Here is an 11,375-nt window from a genome sequence, read left to right as displayed (position 1 = left end):
AAGACACGATTCGAAGTTGTTTAGCATCTAGGGGGTGATAATCTGACTTCTGTTGAACTGGATTGAACGCTGCAGCAAAGAGCAGTAGGTGGTGATGTAATAGGTACCAACGCACATGGATATATAAATATCGTGGCTAGGGCTAAAGCGCTATGGCTGAGCAGCTATAGAAGAAGATCAACACTTCAGACAAGACTTCTGGAGTTGAGATCAAGTTCAGAATAAGATTCAGCTGAGTCGATTCCCCCCCCCCCCTCCGCTTTTCCTCCCCTTGCTCACAGGATTTCTTCCCCATGCAACCTGACCAGGGAAACCACAGCTCCTTTGGTGACTGAGCTATTGGGATCCCTCCTTTGCTACTTCGTCTCCCTTTTTTTCTTTGATCTAAGTATAAAGTGGGAGCTCGGAGGCGAGTGTATTTTTAGAGCAATTGACTCCCTTCTAACCACGTGTGCTGCCCATGTTGATCAGGATGACTCTCCCCTCGGCCTTCTTGCCAATCTTGCTCCTGGGACTGCTTTCGCCTTGGGTGGTGCGCTGCGTTCCTTTCTCTGCCCAGCACAACGACACCCTGGAGTGGCGCTGGGAGACTCTCTTCTCCCGCTCCATGGCCAGGCTCCCGGGGGAGAGGAAAGAGATCAGCCGGGACAGTGACTATCTGCTGGGCATCAAGAGGCTGCGACGTCTCTACTGTAACGTAGGCATCGGGTTTCACATCCAAGTCTTGCCAGACGGCAGAATCAACGGGATTCACAACGAAAATCGATACAGTAAGTTGCTTCTTCTTCTTCTTCTTTTTTAATTTCCCTCACCTTGTCAATTTTCCGGGGGGCGGAGGGGATTTATGACAGGGGGGCTTTGGCACTTCGAAGTGCGTCTCACCTGATTCCTGACATTTCAGCTGGTGACTTTCATAAACTCCCCTTCTTAGAGGGACCAAATGAAGAGTTGTGGGGCTCTGTAGTTTTTGGAAAAGGTGGAAGTCAGCTGAAGGGCACTTGGCTGTATTGACACTTTTCCTTCTTGGTGCCCTGTTCGGAAAATAGATTCGCTTTCCCAGCGTGTGTTGCACTTTGTATATTAGAGCCTTCTGCACAGAAACACACAAGGGCCCCTTTAGAGGGAAAAATTATTATTGCAGCTGGTTACCTAGGTATTGTGAGCGGCTTACAGAAAGCTTTCCAAAGTCAGCTGAAAGTCGGTCCTAAGAATGCACGATCAAACTCGAGCTGCATCGACTGACTTCCTCGAGATCAGGTTTGAATTGGGTTATCAAGTCCCCCAAATCAGTGGCATTGGTCCTGCTGAAGACACCAGGTTACTAAGTAAAAAAAAAAAGTGCTTAGCCAGCAGTCCCAGAGCCTTGGGTTTGAAAGTCCACATGTATATGCTTAAGCGGCATGAGCATTGGAAATCAATCAGGGGAAATCTTTTTGTTCATGTCCTTTCCTCCGCCCCCAAGGACTTGTTTTAAAAATAATGGCACTGCAGGGCTCTGATTGCTTGTGTGAGAGCGATTTATGGAGGAGGCTCCTGTGTATGGATAGAATTGCTTAAAGCAATATTTTCCCTGCTGTCGAAAATAATCAGGTGTTCTGCCCACGTCAGCATCTGGATGCTCAGCACCACAGCGTGCAGGGTGTTCCTCCCCCACCCCCAGGTTTTCAAACAGTAAATTGGGATTCCTGAGTCAAAAGCAACTCTCAAGCGTTAGCACAGTCCAATAGAAAAGCATCTGTTAGTGACTTAACCCTTTGGCCCCATGACTTTATCTGATACCCAACTGAAACAATAGGATTTGGGGTTATAAACAGCATGATGACAAATGTTTGATTTGCCACAAACTTATTGTTACTTATTTTAAACTGAGCAATGAGTGAGATTCCTCGTTCCCGTTTAAAATATCGGGGTTGTTTTTATTTTTGATAGAGCTGTTTTATTCGACTTTATCGAGCCACTGAATGAGAGCGGGATTCAGTCTTTAAAGCACAGGGGGAAACCTAACCCACATAATCATCTTGAAAAGTTTCAGAACTGTTTCATCAAGAAAGTAACTGTGAAGTCACGTATAGAAGCATGTGGGTGATGTTAGGCAAATAATCACGATTTAGCCTTAATTGGAGGGAATAGGTTTGATATGGCCACTGTTCGTGTTAAATGAACCCACGATAAGGTTAATACATGTATCTATATTCTGTGTGACTCCATATGCATCGTTTTTCACCATAGGTCTGCTTGAAATTTCTCCAGTGGAAAGAGGAGTGGTGAGCCTATTTGGTGTTAAAAGTGGACTCTTCGTAGCCATGAATAGCAAAGGCAAGCTCTATGGATCTGTAAGTAGCATATGAGATACCGAGTGACTGGCTACATGACCATATCAATCCCCCATGAAGAGCGCCTGTGGTGTTTTGGGTTTAAATCGCCCAAGCCCCAGTCCTACACTGCATTGCTCATCGAAGTCACGGTCTTCTTGAAGCACTCTGTTTTACTGTGAATGGAAGGGGTACTTGTGCAGAGATGCTATTGCAGTAGCGCCTTTCATGTAAATGCCATTCTTTGCATTTCTAGCCACTAGATGTACTTACTATCCTTCCTGGTGTAAAAGTCACTCAGCCAGGGACCACCCATATTGTCAAGTTTATCCCCAAACACAGTCATCCTTTTGTTGGGCAATACCACAAGCTAGTCTGCATAATAATTAATTAATTAATTATATAAAATAAATAAATAACAAAGCTCTCCAAATAGGAACAGCTTCAATCAGACATATATATCTGCTCAGTTTCTCTGAGGGAACTTCAATTTGTGACCAGTCCCACGTGCGTTTTTTGTAATCTTTTATGACACCCCAAATCAATACCTACCCTGATCACTCTTTGTAAATGCTGCAGAACTGACACTCTGCTCTGATGATGGATAGACAGTCATCAAAACTCCCACTGCAAAACTCCCTCTTATTAAAAACAAATTTGATCTGTTCAGCCAGAATGAAAGTATGTCTTGCATTTTTGCATTGGATTTTGGGAACAAATAGTGGACAAGATTTCACTTTTTAAACCCACTTGGTGCTAAAAATAATAATACAAGTCTTGTTTCAGGTCACTTAGAACTTTCCCTCTGCTTGTTGCCTTCCCCTTTGTATACGTTTCTGTGGCCAGCATCATTTCAGTCCTATGATCCTGTATGTAGAATGCTGCTTTCAGACTGACTTCTCTATCAATGACTTTTCTGTTTCATGTCTTTCCGCACTCATTTTGAAGGAGTTTTGGTCACACAAGGGCCCAATCCTGCACCCCCTAATTCCGGCAAAGCTCTAATTGAAGTGAATGGATGTTTTGCCTGAATGAGGATGTGAATATACAAAGTAACTAGTTTAGGGCCTGATCCTGCACCAGTGCAGTCAAGAGGCCATTTTGCTATTGACTCCAGTCAAAGTAGTATCAGGCCTTCAAAGTACAACAGCTCCTTTGTTACCATCTCTAATAGGGACATCAAGCAGGCGTCTTGGCTGCATTGTGTGCCCTGGGTGTTCTGATCTCCAGTGCAGATTTAACTCCAGCAGGTCGAGCCCTTATTTACAAAAACTAGTGCTTAAAATCAATAATAGATATAATCCCATTAGTTACTTTAGTATCTATCAATGCCAGCCCAATACTGTCCTAGTATCTGTATCCAGGAAAAGCACCTGCCTCCCTTTGTATCCACATAAGAAATTATTTCACCTGCAAAGAAAGAGTGTCCTTGCCTTACCCTTCAAATCAGTTTGCTTTCCTGATCTCTTAGCATCAATGGATCCAAATTTCTCATTCAAGATCAAGTTTTAAGGAGAAAATACTGTCAGTTCTGAAATGTTCTGGGTACCTTCAAAATTCTTCCCTCTTTCCTATCAAAACATTTTGCCAATATTTAGAGGGTCCTGAGCTCTGAAATATCCTAGAGAATGTATTGTTGGAGGTGCAGCTAATGTTTTTGGAAGCCAAGGGTTTCTGTATATATTAAATGTAATCTATTTAATGTCAGAAAGATCAATGGGCCTATTATTTAAATAAGGTGACTTGAAGGAAGGTTACATCCTGCAAAACTTCCACTGACTTCAATGTAAGGTCTGAAAGTCAAAATCCTGATGGGCAAAGTCCCATTGAATAGATCTACCTGGGGAAACCAACAGAATTTGGCCTTAAATTTATACAAGCTGCATTGCCAGGTGTGGTAAAATGTGACACATTTCCATGGTTGTGTAGGCAGACTACTAGATGCTTTTATCCCCTTCGGACATATCTGATTGATCTGGATTTTAAAACCCTTGATGAATCCATGGTTTCTCAATGGGATGATCTCTTCAAAAGATCACTAGGGGGAAAAATCAGCTGTGCATTTCCCTTGATCAGGCCTACACCTGTTGGCAATAATATTTCCACACCTGATGTTTAATATTTCCTCCCCCCTTCCTCCTCCTTTGCATTTCAGACCCATTTCAATGATGAGTGCAAATTCAAAGAGATTCTTCTGCCGAACAACTACAATGCTTACGAGTCCAGGATTTACCCTGGCATGTACATAGCTCTGAGCAAAAATGGAAGAACAAAGAAAGGCAACAAAGTGTCTCCCACAATGACAGTGACACATTTTCTTCCTAGAATCTGAGCCATCTTCCTTCAGACCTACCTCAGCACAGGGGAAGAGACAAGCCACGCTTGGGGAAAACATGGTGCACTTTTATTGGAGAGTTTTATGCAAGACTAGGTGTAAGATATTTAAATTAATTATTTAAGTCTGTATATATTGCCACAAAATTATTTATAGTTCTGATTTTTTTTATTTCTAAAAACAAACAAACAAAAAACCCAACCCAAGGTATTTCATTTGATGGTGCAACTGTAGAAGACTTCTGCTTTGTGGTTTATTTAACTTTTTTTAAATTTATCACAGGTGTGCTGCTATTATGTGTTTTAAAACAAGTGAAATTCGATTCCTATATTACAATGTTTTGCACTGTTTGTGTGTTGTACAGTGTTTGTTGGTGTACACGTATTTGTTTGTTTTATTTTTTAACCCACCACCACCAGATAAGGTCTTAGTCTTTGAAAATGAGCTGTGCAAACCTTTCTCAGTTCTGATGCTAGCTTGTAGGAACTTACAATGTCTGACCTCCTTTGTGCAGTGTTGCTATTTAATTGAAATGGTATCGGTTTACTTCTGGTACAGAAAGTGCAGTGTTGAAGTACTACCCCACAAATCTGTTTTTAGATCTGCCAGTGCTGAACTTTGAACTTTCCTGCAGTCAATCTTTGCAGAGCTACTAGGCAGTAGAGACCCTTAAACAACTATATAAACTCATTTTTTTTCTGTTCAGATAAATAGGAGCATCATTTCTTTTGTGACCCTTAGAGAAAGCTAATATTACATATGATTGCTTTGCACATGAGGTCTAAAAAGTGTGTCAACCCCTCCACTAACAAACACTGTGAAATATGCTACTATGAACTCGTGTTTATTTATTCAAATCAAAATTCCTTCTTCAAATTTGTAGACTATACTTATTTTCCAAAGCCTATGAAACTCTATTGCTCCCATAATTTTTAAATATATAATCAAAACACATTTTCTGGTTCTTGAGAAACCCAAGCTCTATAGATAGAAGTCAGACTGGTTTTAAGTGAGTAAAGCTGGTCTATATTATTTTTAAAATGCAGTGTTTGGAAGGAGAAATATGCTGCTCTTTTCTATGTCTCATTCCCTGACAAAGTTAATTAATTTCTACCTCACTAATTCTTGAAGCCAGTCTCCTAACAAAATCTGCATAGAAGGTGCAAACTTTTCTCTTCAGTATTATAATTCCAGGAAGGGGGTGGATCTTTGCAATCCCAAATCTCTATTTTTCCATATGTAGCCAGAAGTATTTAAGATAGAGTCAGTTGCATCCTATTTGAGCCTTGTCACGTTTGAGCTATCTTTACCCAGTGATTTACTTTTAGTAAGGATAATCATGGTGAAAATATTTGCAGACAGCTGTCAGGCTGCAGCACTATATGGTCATCAAGTAACCCTATATTTTTCTTTCTATATTTTGCAAATGTAACCCATGACTCTAAAGTAACGAAGGAAAAGGCAGGTTTGATCATGAAAGAGGGGAGAAAGGAGACCCTGAAATGATGGTAAACTTTTAATTTTTTTTATAAAAGTGAGACTTCATGATCTTAAGTTGAAACCAGGCCTGATCACAATGTTTAGTGAATAAGTTTAATACTCTTACAGGATGTTTACAGATAGATAATCTTCCAAATTCAACTAATCATTTTTGGACATATACAAGTCCCAAGGCTGCAGAAAATTTGAGTTCAGCATTTTTTCTTTCTACATTCCTATATGAAAAGTTTTTGTTCCACTAGAATCACATATGCTTGCATATATACTGTACTTACAAATGACCTTGAAAAGTAAAGCTACTCACCAAAGTTCAGTGAGATCAGAGTGTAGCAGGACCAGATTTTAAACCATCTACTGCTGCTGTTCAAAAATAAAACCAAATTAAAAACAAAAAACAAAGCCAAACCTAATGAAGCACCTAGGAAACATGGTGCCTAAGGATTTCTCTGCAATTTGGGGGTTTTCTGTACTGTCTCTGTTTTCTATATTTGAGTAATCATCAGTGTAAAGTATCAGAGGGGTAGCCGTGTTAGTCTGTATCCACAAAAACAATGAAGAGTCCAGTAGCACCTTAAAGACTAACAAATTTATTTGGGCATAAGCTTTCGTGGGTAAAAAACCCACTTCTTCAGATGCATGGAGTGAATATTACAGAGGCAGGCATTATTATATTGACAATAATGCCTGCCTCTGTAATTTTCACTCCATACATCTGAAGAAGCGGGTTTTTTACCCACGAAAGCTTATGCCCAAATACATTTGTTAGTTTTTAAGGTGCCACTGGACTCCTCGATGCATCAATGTAACTTTCGCCACTACCTCTGAAACCTCACCATTCTTCCGTGTTTCAGAAAGCAAAATCAGACTGCAAAGAATTTGTCTAAAGAATGGTTCTTCTGTGTCACCTTTCACTCCATTGAAATCCATAACTGACAGCCTCACTCTAGATGTATTGAGAGATAATTGTTGTAACTTCCAAATATTGTTGTAAAATCTTTATATTGATGTTACATGGTATGAGCTTTCACCATTTACCAGAATCTGTCTGTAGTTTTATACAGGTGCTGTTCAATATTGTGGTGTATGTGCTGTGCACATTTAAATGCATAATAAATGATACACGTTTACACTAGAACTGATTGAAGTTATTTAGAATGGACTTCATTCCTCCTATGAAAGACAAGACATTATTCCTCTCTTTTAAACACATGGGCACCTTTAAATAATATTTACAAGAAGTTTTTATGCCAGATGCTCCCAGCATGCCCAATTTTGTAGTCCTTACTCAGGCAAAACTGTCACTGAAGGCACTGGGAATTTTGTCTGAGTAGGCCCAGGTTGTTGTAGCTGGTTTTAAATGAGCACACTTGCATTCAAGCCAGATCCATAATAATAAATATAAACTATTAATGACAGTAGCAAGAATAGTAGTCACGAGAGACCCAAATTGAAACTGGAGCCTTATTTTGCTAGGTTTATACAGACTTGTGGTAAAAGATAGTCCCTGCCTCTTAGTCTGTCTAGGAGTGATGCTTGATAGGTTTTCACCTGGCTTTAATGAATGCTATAGTCACTCCTTGTGGCAGGCATGCTTCAATGAAATAACTGATTTAAGATTCTCTGGTCCTATTTTCCTTTGCAACTGTTCATTGTGCTGTTACAAACATTTATTGTAATGTCCATTGGGGGAACTATTAGAAATCAAGTACTCAGTGGTGCTCATCTGGCAGGGTTCCTTCTGGTCTATTTTTTTCTCTCAGGTTTTAATCTATACTCAGTTTCCCAGAAAAAAATGTCTGTGTGTGTGTGTATGTATATATATATATATACACACATATATATATATACACACATACATATATATATATATATACATACATATATCTGCCATGAGAAAGGCAATATATAAGTTTGATCCTACACCCACTGACTTCAATGGGAGTTTGTCTAACTAAGAACTGTGTAAAACCAGAGGTAACTCACCCACACTCATCCAACCTGAAAGCAAAAACTTACCGTCTGACCTACATGGCCTACACGGCCAATCAAAATAGCCTGAGTTTCACATATTCAATCTTGCATACTCCCAATGAATTGCTCTCAAGCAAATCAAAAACCAAGGAATTATCTGGTGGACCATTTTAAACAACTAATATATTTGAGAAGATCACGATCAGTCCAGAAAGAGAAAAGGAGGCAAAATATAATGAATGTATATTTGTTACGGATTTTTCACCCAAATGTACTGTTAACTGGTGAGGTATGATGAAGACCTTTTCTGCCAGTTTCACCCAAATAATTAGAGCTCAATGAATGAGGTATTTGATTAATTTCCACTTCTTTTTCTATTTGAAGAATGTACATTAGCAGATCCTGATTTTCTATTATTTATTAGTTATTTAATAATATTTTATGGATAACTGTGAAGTTTGTGTACACCTCAGGATTTGAAATTCAGAATTTGAGTTGTGTTCATTAGTTGTGGTTGAACAACTAAAGTCACTCCAATCCTGCAAAGACTTGATCCAGTGTTTAACAAGCATGTGACTAGTCCCACTAATGTCCATGTGTAAAGCTAAGCATACATACCGAGACTGTAGGCATGGTGTTATTCCTGAGTGTAGAAGTGTAACTCTTATAATCAGGTTTCTGGAGTGAATGTTCTCTGAAAGAATTTAACATTTGTTTCCCATAAGCATGCAAAGATGCAACCTTAGAGTTCGCTTACTACTAGCATTCATGCTTGTAAATCTTTTTTGCACAAATGTTTGAAGAAAGTAAGTGCAGAGGTGGTGTGAATACGTCTGGAGCAAATATATTTAAAAATACAAACAAGTGTTTGCAAATGTTTTTTCCCCCAGATCTATAAATAAGATAGCACTCATTACATAAAATAAGCTTATATATTCCCAAGTAGAATGTAATTGATAATAGCTCAGACATGCTGGTAATTAACAAAAGTGTGTGTTTAAATATATTATTTAAACAACTAGAGGACACACACGCATACACACACACACAAACACATCTATCATGATTATGTCCTGTAGTTGTTTAAGTTACCAGCATGCCTGAGCTATTATCAATTATGTTCTACCTGAGAATGAAACTATGTAACAATCTCTATTTATGACCACTGAGCTCATAATATGATGAAACATAAATATCAACAACACTAGAAAAAATGAATGAAATTACTGCTTAACTACCTAAATGAAACTGTACCTAATGATTAGATAGAGCTAGCTGAATTTTTTCCAATGGAAAGGTTTCCCATCAGAAAATGCTGATTCACCAGCCTTATCAGAACAGAATTTTCAATATTTTGTTTCTAAATATTCATGTATAAATTATGTTTTATTCTATACTATATTATAAATTATACTACAAATAACATTTTAAAAGTCAATGTTTCAATTTTATCAAAACAAATTTTTTCAACTGACCCAAAACAACAAATTTTGTTTTGCTAGAAATTTTGAAAATCAGTGTTTTAGTCCAATACAGAGCGAACATTTTTTTCAAAATCACACACATCTTTACAGTACTACTAATAATGAATCCAAAATTGGTGAGGGGTTAAGTACCATAAAACTGAAATAGACTAGTGCCCAAACAATATCTCTTCAAAAGTAACTGTGTAAACAACTGAGATGAAGACAGACAAGGTGCGGGAGGTAATATCTTTTTATTGGATGAAGACAATAAGTTAAATTAACTGACAGTCTCAAGCACAAATTTACTCTTCTCAGGACAAAAGGGCATGAAAGACACCTGATCTCTGGGCTGCAAGGTCAAGGGAATTTAAATGATATGCTGCCATTTCATTTTTTGCAGATCTGTGTTTGTGCCTCTTACTGTGGGGAGCATTTGTATACCCAGGCTTCTAAATGTGGTCAGCGTTTAACCCATAGACATGTCTACAGATAGTTCTATACTCAAGTGTTCCCTTGTCAAGCATGTTTTGCTCTGACTGTTCAATCTAGATGTACCTTCTTAACTGGACATAACTATCATGATTATATTTATTATTTACATAGTACTACAAATACACGTAATGCTTTCCAATAAGTATAATGAGCAAATGAAAAGTCCCTGCCCCAGACTGATCACAATTTGAGTGCAGAAAGCAGATATGATCCAGTGAACAAACATAAGGGACTTGCTGATCAGTGTGCTGAGGTTCCGTCTGGCAGATGAACCTTCCACTTTTTGGTCTAATTGTGCTCCCACCAAAGTCTGTGTCTCATGAATCAGGAGATGGGGAAGAAAGGTCAGGCCCAGTGGTCAGAGCTGGAGTCAGAGGCTTAAACAGCACCAAAGGTCAGAGCTGGAGTCTGGGACCAGGAATCAGAGCCAAGGATCAGAGCCAGAGTCAGCAACCAAGCAGGAGAGCAGGGCTGGAGTGGACTGGTCAGGACAGGAGGCTGTGAACTAGGCAGGTACAGGGCTAGAGCAAAGCTAGAAGCAGGGCGGGCACAGAAAAGCTTGCAGTTGTGGGCATGTGCATTCAATAGCCAAAGATCAGTTATGAGTGTTGGGCTTAATCAGGTGGAGTAGTCAATCAGATGGCCCTGCTGTGGCTCAGCTATGCATATAGGCATAGGCTGCCTGGAGACTGGGAAGGAACATTTGCAAGTCCTCATTCCTGACACAGTGGGGATTCTAACTAGACCTTTTCTCCTTAAAATCTCCCGCCATTGCTTCCACCAGAGCTAACAATGGTTGAGTCATTACAGTAGACTGGCTGCCAGGGGCTTGACCACCATACGCTCTAAGCTCCTGCTCAGAGAAGATCTAAATGTCATGGTGACCAATGACAAAGTTCTGGTAGAGCAGCCTATGTGTAGAGCAGTCTACACTACTCCTCCCAACATTGCTAACATCAGTGTAGCTGCACTCCAGGTGGAAATGGTGGGAAATTTCAGGGGAAAAGTCTAGTGTGGGCAAGGTCACTGGACATTTTGTCATTGACCAAAGAAGGTGTAGAATCAGTCCTTAGACCACTGAGAGTTGAGGCCATGCAACACGGTGCAGGAGTTGCTCAGCATCTCACAGGCTGAAGCCCACATCAACATGTGGCCTTATAATCGGATGCTTCGGGAGAAGGTGGAGTTTTCTTGAAGAAGTGGAGGGAGGGTACATTGCATAGATTAAGAGGGAGTGAAAGAGTCTAAAGGAGCATTCAGGAGAGAGGTTTTAACAGGTTGTCGGAAATGGGAGGAAGC

At 39.6% G+C, this 11,375-nt stretch overlaps 1 protein-coding gene across 1 annotated transcript; it reads left to right on the top strand.

Moving 5' to 3' along the window:
* The first annotated feature begins 460 nt into the window (after positions 1 to 460).
* Positions 461 to 4,667, top strand: FGF4 (fibroblast growth factor 4). The gene is made up of 3 exons (XM_074956982.1): positions 461 to 770; positions 2,230 to 2,333; positions 4,468 to 4,667. The coding sequence occupies exons 1-3, from the start codon at positions 461 to 463 to the stop codon at positions 4,642 to 4,644; spliced, it is 591 nt and encodes a 196-aa protein (XP_074813083.1). The 3' UTR covers positions 4,645 to 4,667.
* The last annotated feature ends 6,708 nt before the right edge of the window (positions 4,668 to 11,375 follow it).

The sequence above is a fragment of the Natator depressus genome, chromosome 6 (assembly GCF_965152275.1).
Source record: "Natator depressus isolate rNatDep1 chromosome 6, rNatDep2.hap1, whole genome shotgun sequence".
Taxonomy (NCBI): Eukaryota; Metazoa; Chordata; order Testudines; family Cheloniidae; genus Natator; species Natator depressus.
This window is presented reverse-complemented; position numbering and strand designations above follow the sequence as displayed.